This window comes from Macrobrachium rosenbergii, chromosome 33 (genome assembly GCF_040412425.1).
Source record: "Macrobrachium rosenbergii isolate ZJJX-2024 chromosome 33, ASM4041242v1, whole genome shotgun sequence".
NCBI classification, from domain to species: Eukaryota; Metazoa; Arthropoda; class Malacostraca; order Decapoda; family Palaemonidae; genus Macrobrachium; species Macrobrachium rosenbergii.
This window is the reverse complement of record NC_089773.1, coordinates 10,907,305-10,925,757: the sequence shown is the minus strand read 5'-3', so window position 1 is coordinate 10,925,757 and position 18,453 is coordinate 10,907,305. Positions and strand designations below refer to the sequence as shown.

The 18,453-nt window shown below is 36.0% G+C and overlaps 1 protein-coding gene across 9 annotated transcripts in view; it reads right to left on the bottom strand.

Annotated features, from left to right (window-relative positions):
• Positions 1-18,453, bottom strand: part of LOC136855915 (bumetanide-sensitive sodium-(potassium)-chloride cotransporter-like) — a 120,150-nt gene that overhangs the window by 3,011 nt on the left and 98,686 nt on the right. For 2 of the 9 annotated variants that reach the window (XM_067133379.1, XM_067133377.1), the window contains 18 exons: positions 17,739-17,814; positions 17,375-17,470; positions 16,894-17,021; positions 15,995-16,126; positions 15,561-15,675; positions 14,952-15,091; positions 14,421-14,532; positions 13,366-13,520; positions 12,939-13,170; positions 12,186-12,307; positions 10,924-11,059; positions 10,259-10,470; positions 9,583-9,717; positions 9,093-9,199; positions 8,705-8,880; positions 6,416-6,472; positions 1,633-1,820; positions 1,181-1,332 (listed from right to left, as the gene is read on the bottom strand). In XM_067133379.1, coding sequence (XP_066989480.1) covers positions 1,181-1,332; positions 1,633-1,820; positions 6,416-6,472; positions 8,705-8,880; positions 9,093-9,199; positions 9,583-9,717; positions 10,259-10,470; positions 10,924-11,059; positions 12,186-12,307; positions 12,939-13,170; positions 13,366-13,520; positions 14,421-14,532; positions 14,952-15,091; positions 15,561-15,675; positions 15,995-16,126; positions 16,894-17,021; positions 17,375-17,470; positions 17,739-17,814 — 2,471 coding nt within the window. Of the gene's footprint in view, positions 1-1,180; positions 1,333-1,632; positions 1,821-3,153; positions 3,258-3,813; positions 4,058-6,415; positions 6,473-8,704; positions 8,881-9,092; positions 9,200-9,582; positions 9,718-10,258; positions 10,471-10,923; positions 11,060-12,185; positions 12,308-12,938; positions 13,171-13,365; positions 13,521-14,420; positions 14,533-14,951; positions 15,092-15,560; positions 15,676-15,994; positions 16,127-16,893; positions 17,022-17,374; positions 17,471-17,738; positions 17,815-18,453 lie in introns of those variants that run through there. The other 7 variants (XM_067133380.1, XM_067133378.1, XM_067133382.1 and 4 more) reach the window with 6 other exon arrangements.

The following is an 18,453-nucleotide window of genomic DNA, read 5'->3' as shown; positions in this document are numbered from 1 at the left end:
TTACTCTTTATTTTACAGTTTAGTCTCATGCACTGACAATATTTCCTTGAGTTACTGCTATTAATTCATGCCTACCTCTTCTAAAATTGAATACACACAAAAGTTCATTGATTACCCTATTGCAACCTTTATGCTACACAGGCAAGAACCATACTTAAACTGTATCTAAAAGCATTTGTCAATTTGCAAATGAAACCTTACGAAAAATATTATGAGTCAGTCAGAAGGACTGAGTGAGAAATGATACCAAAAGTGGGATTCTGGACATTCAGTACATAGATGAGATAATGACGAAGGTGGTTTTGACATGTCCAGAAAGAAAATAGTGTAATGTACAGCATAATTACTGTAGATGATTCAGTTTCATTTCATGTTAATTGTACTTTCATATCTTTTTGTCTTCCTGAATATTCCTCCTAATATTTTTGTAGTTAGCATCACCTGGACAGTTACTCAAAATATTACTTTATGAATGAAGAATAATCAAGTACTATTACTTGAGAAAAGTACTACATACAAAATCAATCCTGTTAATAATACTTTTTTCAAGAATGGCAATTACGTGAATTAGTGCAAATGGAAATATTTATATCTGCTAACTTTATGAAATACAATCAGAACATGACTATGTAATCAGTGAACAGTGGAAATCAACTTTTAAGAGTTGAAACGGATGTATCACTTTGGAATGAGGCCGTGCCCTTATGTTTTGAAGAACCTGGATTAACTGTTTATGGATTTTAAAGTTTTTCTCCAAAAGTCAGAAATTTTATAATCCAAAAGTCAGGTAAATGTGTTATAATCATTGTTTTCTAAAGGTGGCTTAGAGAGAGAGAGAGAGAGAGAGAGAGAGAGAGAGAGAGAGAGAGAGAGAGAGAGAGAGAGAGAGAAAGTGTGTGTACCATAGGTTGAGCCATTCTAACCAAAGACACTGAACTTTCAGATTCAAATAAGATTTTAAAAACTATTGGAAACTTTTATCAGTTAATACAAATCTAATGCTGTAAATAAAAGTGCTGTATATTCATTTCAAGAAATGGGAAGCATTTTTACGATATAAGAATATGCAGTCACTCTACAGATGGAAAATCACCCTTGCACAAAACTAAGTTTCATATGACACAATCCTATTACACTGAGGCCTAGTAAAGTTTAAGAGCTACACGTTGTACTTTCCTACCTTCTCTGTTCCATGTCGAGCTCATCCTTCCGGTTAGCCAAAGCAAACACTCGTAGCTTGCATCCTGACCACTGTGATCTTGTAGTAAGGATGTACGGCAACAACAGAGTCAAACCACCATCGTCATACAGCCACCACACGTCAATTGTACCCTGGAGGGAAAATCCAATTTTGTTGTGATAATGACTGACAGGTTATAAAAACAGTAATGTAAAATAATTTAAATACTTGGGACTTATTTTTTAAATACTTGCCTCTCCATTATATAGCTTTTACTACTGGTGGCACAGAAGTAAAAGCTATATAATGGTGAGGTAAGGTTCATTTAAAAAATTATAGTTCTGTAAAACTGAAGTCAAGGCAACTTCATAAAACTTATAGAAAAATGTCAATGGATTTTAACATTCAAACTTAGGACTTTGTGCCAAAGATACAAAACACATAAACCTTGCCTTCTTTTGTTTGCGTTTGAACATGGTGATGTTGGTGAGGACCTCTTTGCTGAGTTCAACACCGCCTGGTCCACGGTACAGGTCAGCGATGGATGGCCTACGCTTCATGGCATTGGCGTCATCCGTGCCAGCCGTTCTCTCGGGTTTCGGAGATCCTGGGGGGGTTGATGCTTCGCTGGCATTGTCATCTGGAATTTATTTAAGGGTAACGATACAGTCTTTCAAGATCATACACTGAAGTCTACTGAAAGCAACTGCTACTGTACATACTGTACGCACATAAAGCTACGAGGTTTAAAAACAAAGAGCACATGTAAAGGATCACAGCAGACAGTTCTTTTAACTTTTACTTGGTTTTTCTGGAAATTAGTGTGTGGGGTCATATTGCACCTGTACACTAAAATGTAAAGCCACGAAATGACTACACAAAGTGAGCGAAACAATTACACCACATTTGGATACCACTACGATAATGACTGAACTGAAACTTTGTTATACCCTTGTAAAAAAAAAAAAAAAGAAAACAACAACAGATCAACTGCTGAAGTGTTTCAATACATGTAAAACTATCAACAAAACATCTCGAGCATTTACTAATATACAGCCGACCTCTAAGAATCCAACTACTGTAACTACTATTGCCCGTAATTATGTCAATTTCTGAATAAAAAAAAAAGAGAATATAAACATTTAGTTAGTAATAAACAAATGAAATATGCTATTATTTTTCAGCCTTGTACAGTCTTAGTACTGCTTTACTTCACCTGAGCAACTGCCACGCATGCAAACTTAGAAATGCTAACACAATTATTCTATTTTTTATATTGATTTTTTTATACCTACACTGTTCTAATAAAGACCACTGCTTCAGCAAATTTAGACAGATCAAAGTGATGGCCAAACCCTGCTCTAAAGTGAGTGGCATAGTTAACAGTTGATTGATTATATATGCTGTTATGTATGTGTCTAACTAAAGTAATGTGAAAGTCAATGATAAGTACCATGTTTTCAACATACAGAATTCAAGTTGCTGAGCTTGCTTTAAGATGTCACTGAGATTTTACATTTCTTAAAATACAGTAATGTATACCTAACCACATATTCAATTCACCTTCCAGCACAAATCTTTGCCTCAATGTCAACGTCAGTAAAACATTCTTGCAGAAATCATATACCGTCTTTCATTTCATAATTACTGACATTCAATGTCAGCTGAGGCTTTGATCTTTTTGTTGGTAGCAGTATGACTGAATTCTAAATACTAGAATCGTAAGGACAAATATAAGAATAGAAGAGACCATTTGCAACGTTATTTTGAGCGAATGATCATTTCTCATGGCAGAAAATTTTTTTCAATATATGCTTAATAAACTGACAACACTGTAGTCCAAAATTTTCTGAAATCTACCAGGTTACTTTGCACACCATTTAAGAACATATCCTCTTCACGAGTACAGTATAAATACTTTGCATGTGATGTTTCCAGAATCTCTAACAAGGAAGACAGGCCCCTAAAAATTTATAAGTACGGTACAACTAGTTTTCTAGCCTTCCTACAAACTTCACAGTACAGTACTTACTAGAATACATCCCGTTACATTCCAGAAAGCTGTTGTGTCCTCTCACTAAATGAAAGTTTGATTTAGGGAGTTATTTTAAAAGGTGAATACAAGGAAAAAACAGTTAGTGAATCATTTTTGTGAAATCAGAGTAACATACAAATGATTTGCTACTCATAATAAAAGTATTACCACAGGAAAGTTGTCAAAAAAAGTAGCAGTTAATTGTGGTATTAGATTTGACAGTCCTTTAGAAGTAAAATGATAATTTATAAATCTTGAAAAAATAAACAAATTACAACTCTAGCGATCTTAAGATTAGCCTCTAAATATTCAAACTTGGATTTCTCCCAGTAACTCCTGAATATGTTAATGTTAACACAAATATAGCTATTAATATCTGGGCTTACCAATGATGAAATAAATCTCCTAAGAAACAAATTTTACTAGAAAATCTCAGAGACTGTGGATATCACTTGTGCCAGCAACAGAAATACTATACTTGAATTTCTGACAGATGACATGTATACTTTAAATGTGTAAAGTGTATCTTCAATTTCTAAACGCAGACAGAGAAAACACAAATGTATATGCAGGGTTCTGCCACCAAAGTTGATCACGAGATTAATATGTAACAACACAGCAAAAAAGAATCAAAATAACCTACAAGAAATAAAAGTAAAGACAATCGATAGTTCGTAAAATAAAAACCGAACCAACATCAACTATTAATTCATAAGATAGTGGGAGCCACAGTGCATTTGGATGAGTGGAGAAACACCTACTATTACTTCCTAAGAGAGGGCAAGACCTTAATACTTTCCAAATACCTCGCCCACTCTGTCGTATTTTCTTCCTCCTAAACACTGATGGCATGGAAGGGGGAGACAAAAAGAATAAACATTTTACTGGGGTTATTCTCGACCCTAATTCTTTATAGAGCAAATCTCCACCACTTGCCAGCAAGTACACCAAAGTTAATACCCACAAGATATGACTAGAGTTACAAATTAACTGATCTGTTCTCTTTTCTAGAAAGCAAAGTTATCCAAAAAAAAAAAGTATCGTACTTCAAAAACAATACAGTATTCTGATTCTGAGGGTTCAGTAAGAGTGGCATTTCACAAGCAAATAGATTCTACAATTGTAATTGGCATTTGGTGTCTTTACTGGTCTCAATGCAGTACAAAACCTGTCAAGTATTTGTATAAAGTTCATCTAGTGCAGTGAATCACTTTCTAGTTCACCTGTGAAAATATCACAATTCAATTAATTTCTCTACAAGGCTTTTTTGCAAGCATATCGTATATACTGATGTTTCATCACTACACAAACTAAGCACGTAAAATTGTCTGTGACTCAGTGTTCAAGACTTTTCTACAAGTAATGCACTGCAAAAAAATGAACTTGAAATAACTTTGAAGATAAACTAAAAATTTAACTCAAAAGATAAGGAAATAAAACTTTGTTATATAAAACAATGTGTTGCAGATGAATCAGGTTCTAAATCAATGTATCCTTTATACAAATTTGAATATACAATATTCACTGTGACAATATTCTAACTAATAATGAAAAAGTTCCTAGGAATATTCGTTACATAAACAGGAAAAATATACTTGCAATTTTTTCACACATTTTATACAAAAAAAAACTAAATCCAGCGTTTAATTTCAAATACGTAACTCTTATTTCACCTTCCACAACATAAAAGAAAACAATACAACACTGAATTTAATAACATCAAATTATAATGCAGTACAGTATAAGCAGGGTGAAAATCAATTATTTATAAACGAAGCAAAAAAAGGTCAAATCAAAAGTTACACATCTTTTGATGAATTATGATTCTTTCAAACGTTTGCAACTTCTCTCTATGTCTCAACACCTCTCATTCCTCTGATCACCAAGAAAACAAAGAAGTACAACAGCCACATGCATTGACAACAAAGGAATTTAACAATTCGGCTTTATGAAATGACTAACGTCAATTCAAAACAAGCTATCAAATATTTGACAAGCAATAAAACACATGGGAATCATTTTTATACTGATGCATTTCTTAGTAAGAATTTTTAGTTATTACTATTGCTATTAACCATTTTCAACAAAAAAAAAAAAATTTAAAGTCGTTTTCATATCCACTAAAACTAAAAGCTAGTGTACTCAAAATAAGAGCCTCCTTCTGGTTTGATTAACAGATGTATGGATAGTGTGGATGTTTTGATAAATTTCCGTCACAGTAATATTCCCCCTCACAAAAACACTAAAAATTTCCTTTTGATAAGTCAATTCAATTCAGATGATAACTCTGTCATCATAATCCTATCTGTACTTAGTTCACACTATTTGCCCAAACTACATATTTTACTGAAAGCATAGTGGTGATAAATTTCTTACAGTCCTTTTTTGCAATAAATTACTGAAAAAGCATCACTACTGTGTCTGTCATCATAAAAATGTACGATTGAATTACTATAATTTTATACTTTATTCTTTTATACCTAAAATTTAAACATACTGTTCCAAAGCCATCTCTACAACTATTCCTTGGTTCTATGTTAAACTGAACTGGTGACATCCCAACTCTGACTTCTTGGACTTCCAGTTCGCTTTTTCAATTTAAAAACTAGTGGACTATACAATTTCAAAGAATTATGACTGCAGCAAACAACACAGAATTGACAAACCCAGTTCCTCATAATTTCTACATATATACTAGAAATATTTCATAAATATGTCTACCTTTTAAACCAATACGCATCGTCAATTCCAACTGCATGTCACCATCTTCAGCAGAACGACTAATTCTTGGAATCTGGACCATACGATCAATTCTAAACCATGAACGCTATTCAGGACCACCTTTCCTATTCAATGCACAGTCTGTGATCAAAAGCACTGACCCTCCTCCAGTTTTAGCTGATGCTTATACCATCCAGACTCACCATTTCAATTTTAACCGGCATGGAGTCCACTGACCTCCTCTTAACATTTGGACTTGGAAAACCAAAGTCCTAAACTGTTTTTCCAGTCAGGACTGAAAACTAGATTCCAAATATATCGTTACACTTATCCGTACAATCACTTTAATGCATGCACAGACATCACACAGAACACAAACGACAAAAAATAAATCGTGGTAGAAAACCAAACGAAAAATGGCCAGTGCTGGAAAATTCATGCAAACACTCAAAATAAACGACGGTAACCTAAAAACTCACCACGGTAATAAGCACTCCGGGAATTAGAGTTTACGGTACCAAGTAATTTTGCCACTTCTAGGGTCAGCCCAAAAGTAAGCAAGAGGAAAGAATATTTAACAAATACATTTCTTCCAAATAAAAGCAATGAAAAAAATAATGAATTGAAAATGTTGCTGAAAGGCATTCTCTTGTTGGTGCTCAAAATTCAGTTGTTTCATTCAAATTCTCAAGGCAAATTTTGCAAACATTATATATCCTGTATCTAAGTTGCTATAAATTGTGCAAATTCTACAAAAAAAAAAAAAAATGGTGTCATTAAACATTTTGCATCTGAGACTGATCATTTCTAAGTGCTATTTTAAGTGAGAGATTTTGTGTGTAATTTGAGTCAGCACAGAGAATGGTTGCTAAAGCCCCCAAAATATTTTGATGGATAAAAGTCTTTAAAATTCCTTTTTATTGCTCAAGTGTCTTTTGGATTCTAAATCTGCAATGACAGTATTTACCCCACATTCTATACAATCATAAATTTTCGTAATAATGTACAGCAGTACTTCCTTCCACAATGAGATGTAATATATTGTCATGCCAAGTCAATGTGTCCATATCATAGCATTAGTATCAGTATCAGTATTAATGTCATTTATCATTAATACTGTAATAATTATTATCATAATGGGAATAGATAAGATGTCTCACCCTATGCTTTTTTCCCACATAAATGACATCATTTAACATTTAATGTTACTTTGGTGTCTACAGATTAAAAGTGATTACAAATATACTTCATTTAACAAAATACACATCAACAGACTCAGGCAAAATGAGCAAATTAGTGTGGTGCCATCAACAGCATAAACACACAGAAAAGTCTGACTTTCCTAACATCAAGAATTTATGACCATGACTGAAATATTATTCCAGTTTTGTCGATACATGCAAATAATTACAGTACATACACTGACTGCCTCAGAGCATTTTAAGGGTACGTATAATTATAGGGACCAGTGCCACTGCAAAAGATACAAGCATGGCAAATACAATACATGTATAACTGTGTGGTGCAAGTGTTAACAAACTGGATATGCTTTTATTGTCAATAAAAGGGGTCGTGCTTTTGATGTCAATCATCTTGGTTCTGATGGTAACAGTTAGTGCTGAAAACGAGTATGGTAAATATTACCAGTATAATTTGGCATTCGAAGACACGCTAGTAAAGAAGAAATGGAATACAGTATTTAAGGCATTTACACCAAAAATAAAACTTTAACTTTTAATAGCTTGGAAAAATGAATTAGCCTTTCTGTACCGAAGTCCTACGACTAATAATTATTTCCCTTCGACTTACCAAACCTCAAATTAAATGCTCTGTAGACTGCATTTTTCATGAAGCTATTATATGCTACTGGGAAAGCATAAAAGTGCCTGCTTCAAGTAGAAATGACATTTGTGAGTGAACTGAATTCTTACTATGAGTACTGTAACTACAATTTACAATGTACGCTATAATGAATGCCGTGCCAACATGTTAAAGCAGATGCCTTCTGTATGGTCTACAGGAAATGGGAACTTCTTAAAACTCTAAAGGACAACCTTGTTAATTATCAATCTTCTTCTGAATCTTGAAAATTTGGAAAGCCTACTGCAAACAAATTAAAAACTAACTATGTTTAGCAAGTATGGGTTGATGGACCAAAAGTTTCTAATAAATGACAATCAGAATTTGCAATTAAGAATAAGTTTCTCACAAGTTAGACTTAGCAATGAGAACTATGACTGAAGCATCAAAGAAGTGAATCTGGTATTCTATATGTTTAGGAAGCAAAGCGTGCTGTGAATATTTGAAGACAAAATGACAAAGATACCGAATACTGTAAGGCCAAGTAGCAACAAGAACAGCGATGATATAACTACTTCAGCATTATTTTGGTTGAGGGTAATGTCTCATCAAGGCTGATTAATGCGTTTTCAGAGATAATCACAAAATGACGACATTTTCTAGCACAAAAATAAGGGGAAAAACATGGGCACAGGATATATAACATGTGACAAAACTCTAACGTCCAATACGTTTCTGAAGTCTGTGACGTAAGTTCACTTCCAATCATCTATATTTGAAACTATATTCCTTCATTTTTATAATGCCCTTAAGCAGCACAGCGCACCATCTTAAATGGGCATGCTATTTGTGAAGTATGCCCATTCAAATCATAGCACAAGTAGTCTGAAACAAGTTCAAGTCATTTCATCATTAAAATTAATAATCACAATTTTCATCTCACACAAAAGCTTCATACATCTACTTACCAAGTGAAAGCTGACCAGCAGACTGATTGCGTTTCATATCCTCGACATTGGACGTGATGTTTGTGTCTGTGCCATTCATAATAACTGGAGTGTCCTCGTCTTCAATGATTTGTGAGTAATCCAGTCCTTGAGGCACACGCAAAATAGCCACGCCAAGGTACATGTCAAGAGCTTCGCTGTAAAATGAAGGAGGTACTGTGCTAATGAGCTCAGCAATGAAGGCACCTACATTTCACATATAAAATATTTAAGATGTTTAGACAAAAGAAAGGACTGATTTTTCATCTGCCTACAAATACACTTACAAATAGAGCGAAAAACGAAATTTTATGCAGTTGCGGATAAAAACGACGATAAATACAGCCGCCAAAAGAGAATCATAACTTACTGAAGTGTGTTAAAGTATGCCTTCAATTCTTGACGTTCGCACTTGCCCCAGTTTGCCTTATATCCGAGAAGAACCATATTGGGACGCAGTTTTCCTAAACCAACAAGCTACAAGAGAAGGCAGAAATTTTTCTTATCATCTTCTATGAAGTCAAAACTCCTTACACTAATGCTTTTTATTAAGATTATGATGGTTAGGAGCTGGGAAATGGCACAAGAGTAGTTAGAAACGAAGCATACAGTATATGGAAGTTACAGAATGTACAGACAGAAGGAATGCAAGGTTACAGAGAAGGGGTACTGTACTAGATTGGAATTGTGATAATGATGATGATGATGATACTACAAAGTTTTAAAGTAATTTGTATTTTTCCCACCAAATGTATTTCCAATCCAATTTAAATACTTAACAGTACTGTAAACACAACACAAAGAACTGAATTTTATAATAATTAAATACTGTACATAAAAATAAAGTACAAGCCACTAACCTGGAATAGACTACGGGAACCTTCCTCCAAGTTGTTTCCTTCTACAAGAGAATAAAAGGCGCGGATCTTGTGACGGCTCAACCAGTTGTAAGACTGACGGGTCAGCGCATTGCGGATTCTCTGAGTTTGGGGTCCCTGTGAAAGAACGAGCATTGTTAAATATTTGTTGCAAACTTCATTCAACTAGAATTTGTCTGCTTCAACACACTTTAATTTACTGTTGCAAGATACAGTACATATATTTATCAAACCACTGAATGTGTTTAATTAAAATTTACTTATCGGCAAACAACTGTCCTTAATACTGCACTTGAATTTGCAAAATTTTATTTGCCAATTCAAACGTCTTCAAATGATCTTTTTGAATACGTTAATCAAAGAACAGAAAGACTGACTCAAATTATACAAAAATTTGTGGGTACTCAAGGATCTGTAGTTACAAAAGCAGGACAACTCATTCAAGCATTAAAAAGACGAATTTCAAACTACAAATATTCATATTCATCTGACTCATTAATCTCCCATCTCCACTCTCAAACAGGCTTATGTCTTCTAACCTTACATGTAATACTTTGGGCTCTTAAAAACATGGTGACAAATGACCTGGATTGGCAGACTTTGGGATAATCAACACACAAAATTTTGTGCACACCACCACTGAGCTACCAGAACTCACCTGAATGACGTGACCAAGTGAGAGTAATGAGATGTTCTTTGTGATGCTGTGAGCAAAGTCAATAAGTGGAGGCCTAGAACCGGCTGTACCACTCAGCACTAACAGCTGTGGACGGTAGTTTTTGACGTGTTCCTCTACAGATACCAGATCCAGTGTTGCCTTGAGTGCAGTCACGTAAGTCTGAGCTTGTGTTGAAGAACCCCAGTTCACATCTAAACAAATCAAAGATGGCCACCTCAAGAATTAATGCATCACGATAAATGTATGTACATTTAGAAATTTAACCTATTTATTTACAAAGTGTGATGCAGAAGTTTTTCTTAGTGGACTTCAAATACAAATCCTCAACTCCTGTGAGAGAATTTAGCCTAATTCACTAGTTTGTTATATTCTGATTCTGTATTCTACTGGCATTAATTACTAACAGGACTCTGGCATATAGAGATACATAATACATATGCAATACAGAGAAATACAGATTCATATACAATGTACTAAATCATTTAAAAAAGGGTGCATTTAAAAAAATAGTCTTATATTGGTTGTGAGCCAGAACAAAACCATAAGAAAGACGGGTTCAGATGTATAAATTGTATAAGACATTGTCTCGGTGGCTGTGTCCTAGAAAAAGACATTTAAAAAAAATACTTAAAATAATTACTTACCAGGATTTCGGTACGACACAAAGAGATAGAGGGCTATGACGACGACAAACGTGACCAGTGCCATCACCCAATCGATCAAGAACATGACTATCAGGCACAGAAGTCCGCCAACAAGACTGACCCACAAATTGTAGTACTGAAAGTCATAAGTAAATGTAGGTAAATTTGTGAAAATCATATGTAAATTTATGAAAATTTATACCAGCCATCAGTGCACCTCACGTGGTGCACTGTAAGCATTACTTAAGGGTCTTTGCGGCGTTCGTTCGGACCCTAGCTGCAACCGCTTTCGTTCTTTTTACTGTACCTCCATTCATATTTTCTTTCTTCCATCTTACTTTCCACCCTCTCCTAACGATTGTTTCATTATGCAACTGCAAGGTTTTCCTTCTGTTATACCTTTCAAACCCTCTTACTGTCAATTTTCCTTCCAGCGCTGAACGACCTCATAGACCCCCCCAACACTTGGCCTTTGGCCTAAATTCTATATTCTCTCTCTTTCTCCCATGAAAATTTATAAAAACATGTAAATTTATGAAAATCTGTACCTGGATCTAGGATCTTTCTCTGATAAGTTATTACGTAATGCTTATTTCAAGAAAACTAAAGCTCCCTGTTGTTTTTGAAAGAGACTTATATGACAGTAGTTGCATGGATATGCTAATCATGTTCTTGCAATCTTAAAGCAAAATATGAATGAGAGTGTCTGGTTGGCTATGTTAACTGCCAGGGTGAAGGTCCTCGTTTCACCTTCAACGCTTACCACCAAGTATGATGTGTAAATACTGAACTTCACAATGTATGCTAAAGACAGAGTTCATAATATATGCTAATCAGAAAGAACATCACACACCAACATCAAAACTGATGAGGAATTCCAACCATCCTATTCAGAACTGAGTTTGGAGATTTCTAAAATTCTTTACAACCATATTAACTGGACATGACAGATCATATCTTCCAAGTTGTAAATATGGATAAGCATTATATTTAATGTACAGTCCATCGTTCTAGAAATTCCCTAATTCAAAGGACAACAAAAACCTTAGCTTTATAGAAAATGCAAGTGGTTTCTTTCTGAAACGGCATTTATACGGTACTGTACTTATTCTTGTCTATTCAGTATATATTCCACTGCCCATTTTAGAAGATTAAACAAAGATACAAAAGTCCTAAAACCATAACTTAAAAATGTGACGGTCTTGAGGATAATAAAGAGTCATAAACTGCAATCAGATCCAGTCAAAAATATCTCCACTCACCTTAAAGCCAGGTCTCCAGCCAGGGGATTTGATAAGAGAAGCGTGGAAACAGGAGAAGTTGATTAAGCTGTATGAAGCCAAGAAGAAGTTACTCAACAGTGTTCCCACCACATTCAAGTCACCTGTAAAGGACGAAGCACCGATGGGATATGTTCTTAGACTGCCGTGATTAAAAATCTGAATCAACGATGTCATTCAATGCTGTTGTACAAACAGATAATGCAGTAGCAAGACTGATGTCATTTTAGATGGTTTTGTCATGATCCAAATATTGTGGGCTTTACACTAATTAGCCCTCACACGTAAAGTTATAATGGATGCACTGGAAACTTATCTTTATTTTAAAAAATACTAGAAGGTTGAAAGATTTAAAAAGATTTAATCTCTTATAAATACTGTATATCTCGGTCTACCAGAAACAAATAAGGGAAGGGATACAGAAACAGATCAGAGGTCAGCATTAAAAGCAGCACTGACCTGCCTCTTTAAAGACAAAAACTATGAGAATTGGGGAAGAGAAGAGCATGGTGAGATTTCCTAATCTTGGAGACACAAGCATTTCACTGGTAAATGCGCAGTCTTAATCATTTCTTTCTTTTCTGACAAACATACCCAATGATCCCTTACATAGCAAACATAACTACATGTGCATTAGAATGTACCTTAGCAAAGCTATGTCATTTCGTAAATTCTTATCACGAGTCTTCATTTACTGTATTTACTGAGTAAAATTTCATACAAGACGACCATTACCTATCATGATGCAACCCAACGAGATTACAAAAACGAGAAGGTAGCCACGAACGGGGTCATTGTTGGCACCATAGCCCTTTGAGAAAAGAAAAATGCCAGGGTAGAGTTTATCCTTGGCCAACGCCTGAAGGACACGAGGGGCTCCGACAAGAGACGCAATAGCTGAAGACAGAGTGGCGGCAAAACACCCAGCATAGATCAGAGGACCCCACGCTGCCATCAGCTCCATAACCTGTTGGGATTCAGAAATGTTTTTAAGAGTCACTTAAACCATATCAAAAGCATAGGTATTTAGATCTAAACAAAATTTGGCAATAATTACCAATAACAACCACTTTTCTGGCAATTAGGAAATTTAAATACAATAGGCATGTCAGGGATTCAGCTGAAGATAGCGGAACCAACTACATTTAAGCAAGGAGCTCACCTGAGCACTGTTTTGGAGACCATATTCACAAGGTTCTCTCTCGTCGCCTGGTTCCCCTACGTTGCAAGACTGATTGGTGAACACTGGGTTGTCCCTGAAGTGGTACTCTTCCTCACTTGTTTCATTTATGTAACTTTCATACAGAGTGACATTGCCTGAAATACATGAGGAATGTAAGCTTATTTCTGAAGCAGAACTCTCTGCAACTGTCATTTCCTAGAAGGATGAGTTTACCAATCCAAGTATTTACATGTCAAGAAACCCTATTTTCAGAAAATCATGCAACAAATTATCAGTAAAAATACCTTACATTCTCAAAGAAATTTCAAAAACATCCATGCATGAGGGAACACTATATTCTTCAATCATCACAGTGTAATCTACTGTGAGCTTGAATGTTTGAAAACTACACAAATAACATAAAAAAACCAATAAAAGTATTTAATTTTTATTTTGGCACCTTTTCCATGATTATAAATTGTGCTAATGGGTGTGAAGATTTGCAACTTCCATGTTAAGGAACGCTAAACCCCAAAAGCTGAACATTCAAATAAGATGACTTTAAAATCAAAATGCTAATGTTTCTTTTTGAGGTAACCTTATATACTTTCCCAATAAACTAATTCCACAACCTGACAATACCATCTACGCAACATAGGACAAGAGAAAAAGAAAAAAGCAAATTATGTTGAGCAGAAAATGGATGGACAAGTGAAAGAGAACAAAATTTAATCACACCGCGAAGGGATACAAAAAGACAAGGCACGAAATAACAAAGGTAGCCTTGAGCTATCTTTGTTATTTCATGTCATCACACAGTCAAATTTGTGACCTTACCGGCATATAGAACAGTGCCAGGTTATGTGGCTAAGTGAAAATCCACTTGAGTGAGTAAAAGATATAGTATAATAAAAACAATTGACACATATGAACACTATAGGAACACTAGTTCCTGGATGGAGAAGGGCTGTTCTAAATTCACCTTGACTGAAATGCAAAAGGGTTAATACAGACTCACATAAGCCTGGAATGAACAGGTAAAAAGAAGCACCTACCTGATGCATCACGAAGAGTGGCTGCCCCCAAGAAAACTGGGTAAATAATATAGGTGATGAATGTAGTAAAAATGGCACCCAAGGTTCCCTTTGGGATAGCCACAGCAGGATCCTGTGGGACAAAAATACGAGATAAAAGTACTGCAATAAATACATCAAATATTTTACTCATACTGCAATTGGTACTCTGATACACACTCCCCGCCACAGAGCAGAATTAAGATTGACTTTAGGATGAATACAAAGAAGAGTGTGGCAAAACAACTCTTTAACATGACAAGGCCAAACTGTAGCACACAAAATTCATGAGTTAAATGGCCTGAAAGTGTATTTACTTGGCAGTTACAGGAAATATTTAACTTTTTCACAAGTGACAATTAAATATTTTTCCTGAAACAGAATCTCACATCACCATTCAAACATATACGAACGGATGACAGTCAAAACAGATATTTCTGCGCCTTACATTCAAGTTATAAAACCCGATTTGTAATTTTTTTTTTTCTGGTGACAAACAGAGATTCACCGTACCTTCAGATCACCGGAGAGATTAGCACCAGCAACAATTCCAGTTACAGCAGGGAAGAAGACGCCAAACACACTGAAAATGTTTTGATTGCTGCCTTCAAATCTACGATAGTCGGCTATCACGTTTTCCTTGATGACTTCCACTGCAATGGAAAATGAGGACCTTTGTTTAAAAAAACCGATGGAGATCAAGTATAATCCTTAAGGAGGACGGCAGGGCCACCTACAGCAAAATTTGCAAGGAAGACCACAGACAAAATTACGAGATTCTTTGCGGCAAGCTTTCAGCCCGAAGTTGCGCTGCCTCCCTCTTTTGGATTTTCATCTTTTACCTCTGATCCCTATCACTCTAAATTCTTTGATTAACTAAGAACCAGTGCCTTCAGTTCCTACGAAAATAACTTTTACCATAAATCAAAATTGTGTAACTACCTATAAATGATTTCAGCGTAAAAGTAAGAGCTTCATTGCTCTGAAGAAATAATGACTACACCTAAAAATTTCACAAATATTATAACCTCAATCGATCAAGAAATGGCGCACTGGTAGCGTGTATTTTATGCTCAGCTGTTCCATCCCCTAGGCCTACAAAAATCCAACTCTGAAACTTACAATTAAAACCTAAAAATCCCTGAGCTTCTTCTTCTGTGGAGGTTGGACCAATGAATGCCCCAACGATGAAGTCTATCTGCGACCCGATCAGCAGAAATAGGAGACCCATCTGGACCTGTGGAGAGAATCATTTATAAACTTTACAAATCAATTCCAAACCTAAATACTGTAATCCTTAACTGTTAAAATACAGAGCGGTTGCAGATTAGGGAGACAGGGTTAGGCACAAGACATCCTAACCTTTCCCAGAATGCCGTGTCCTGACCTAACCAGGTCTTACTTTCCGAACCTAACTTGGGGCGCTGTGCCCGGACACAAGTAACTCTGAATATCCCCTGTCTCCCAACTCTGCATCTATCCTAGAGTATTTTATCAACGAAACTTTCAACGATAAATGTAGTTCCTTTAAACACTACAGTCACATCAGTACTTACCCTAGTGACCCAATCCATACCAACAATAGCAAGACCTAACACTGCCACCAACGTTACAGTGCCGACAACTCTCGTATCGTTAACTCCGCCGTCGATTACCGTTGTGCCGTCAAATTCATATTTCAACATATCCTATAAAAGAGAAAGGAAGATTCTGTAAGAGAAACCTTCAATGGCGATGATGCAAGACCGCACTTGAATATCTTTGGAGGTAAGACTTCAGATTTTTCAGTAAACACAAACAGGTTTAGACTGAATTCTTCGGAATCATCTTATGTATTGCGTAAAGTTTGCTTTATTGCCATGGAACCATTCAACATTACCCGTTACTCTTCAGACTTGAATGACATTTGAAAACAAAGGTATTCCATGGACTGGCTATTTTTCTGACTGAAGGTCAATAGAAACATCTACTTCATGTCCTCCATTAACCTAGATCTGGGGGGGGGGCAAAATAAGGTGGGGGGTGGAGGGAATGAGGCAACAGACCCACCTCTTAAACAAGGGGTCACGCAAATCACGAAAAACAAAAAAGGGGAGGGAATTCTAGTACAGTACAGAATGTTTTGGACATTGCAATAAACACTATCAAGAAGTCTCTTTCACCAGTTCACATAACAGAATAGTGAATTTAGGCCCAAGGCCAAGCACTGGGACCTATGAGGTCATTCAGTAAGAAGATTTGAAAGGTGTACCAGAAGGACAACCTTTAGCAGTTGTCCTATGAAACAGAGAGAGTGGAAAGTCAGGTGGAAGAAAGAAAAAATGAACAGAGGTACAGTAAAATGAATGATAGAGGCTGCAGCTAGGGGTCCAAGGGACGCCGCAAGGAACCTTAAGTAATGCCTACAGTGCACCACATGAGGTGCACTGACGGCACTACTACCCCCGTCGTTTACCTTGAGGGAATCGCAGAAACCAATGATGTAGGTGGCAGCAGCAATGGAGTTCGCTACGGTGAACATAAGACCTATAGAGCCGCCAAACTCAGGTCCCAGTGATCGAGATATCATGTAATAGACACCACCTGAAATCAGACGAGATTGATACATCAACTCCACTCGTGAATTTTCTAAAATAAACACAGACATAAAGTCAAGGTTTTCTGATATGAAGACTTCAAGAAAATCAAGCTTCTGAATGAGACGCATTACATGAATTCTGCTGTCATTTAATTGACGTGTGAGTCTTTAAACAAGCAAGGAGTCATTAAATCCACTCAGGTGGGTTAAAACAGCTTTCCTACACCCAAGTATGTTAAAAATAATTATATTCCAATTACATTTTGTATTGTAATACAGGCGTGAGTGTTGACGCCATCGAGATAGGAGGGAGTGAAGAAATAAACAAGACATTATTATAATGATTATTTTTTCTTACCTGCCTGTATCCGACCATTTGTTGCGACAGCTGACATGGAGAGAGTTGTTATGACTGTGACGAGGTTTGCACATATGACAATGATCAGCGCTTGGACTGAAAAGAAAACATAACAGTATTTTAGAACAATGTACATGCTGTACATACATATATGTATTTACATAACTATTAATAACTTGGAGTGCATATATATATTCTTAATTGAGAGCTGAACAAATCTTTATTAGTTATGAAATTTCAATTCTCACACGAAAGTCGGAGAGACCTTTGGTGGTCAGAAAATTCAGCAGATGAGAATGGCCAAATAAAATTAACATTAATAAGACACCATCGCATTTGTGTATACTTTCTTCCCGGTACTTACTAATTCCTGATTGTCCCACCATCCAGGAGACACGCAGGAACAACATCACACCCCAGATGTTCAGGAGACATCTCATCTGTCAGGTAGAGATGGACAGGTGAGAGGGGAGAAGACACAGTTTGGGGTTTGAGTGATGTTACTGCAGTGGACATGTTCCTTCCTCTCTCTCTCTCTCTCTCATACTTAAGGAGTTCTCGCTCTCTGTCTTTCTCAACAATAAAATACTGTGAAGGAAAACTCTCTCTCTCTCTCTCTCTCTCTCTCTCTCTCTCTCTCTCTCTCTCTCTCTCTCTCTCTCTCTCGTATACTTACGATTTTTTATCTGTTTTTCCCAACAATAAAACAAAATACTGCACACATTCTGAATCCAACCATACCTCCCCATTGGGGACATTACGCAACCATTTCACCACATTCAAAAAAATAAATTTAAATATTCAAATCAAGAATTAATCTGCCGTCAAGAAATGAATGAACAGAGCAGCGGAACGAATACTGACTACGGCATTTCTATTTTTATGTAAATATTTTTACCGAATAATATAAACAAAATGCTCTTAAAGGCACCTACTGTAGCTTACTTCAGCTTCCAAAACATTAAGCAAGGAGCAGTTTTGATTTTAAGGAGTGTTAAGGGGGTGGGGTGGGGGGCAGGAGAATGGAAGGACAGGATAAACTACAAATTACTCTAAAATTTGTAGTTTGCTCCTACGCG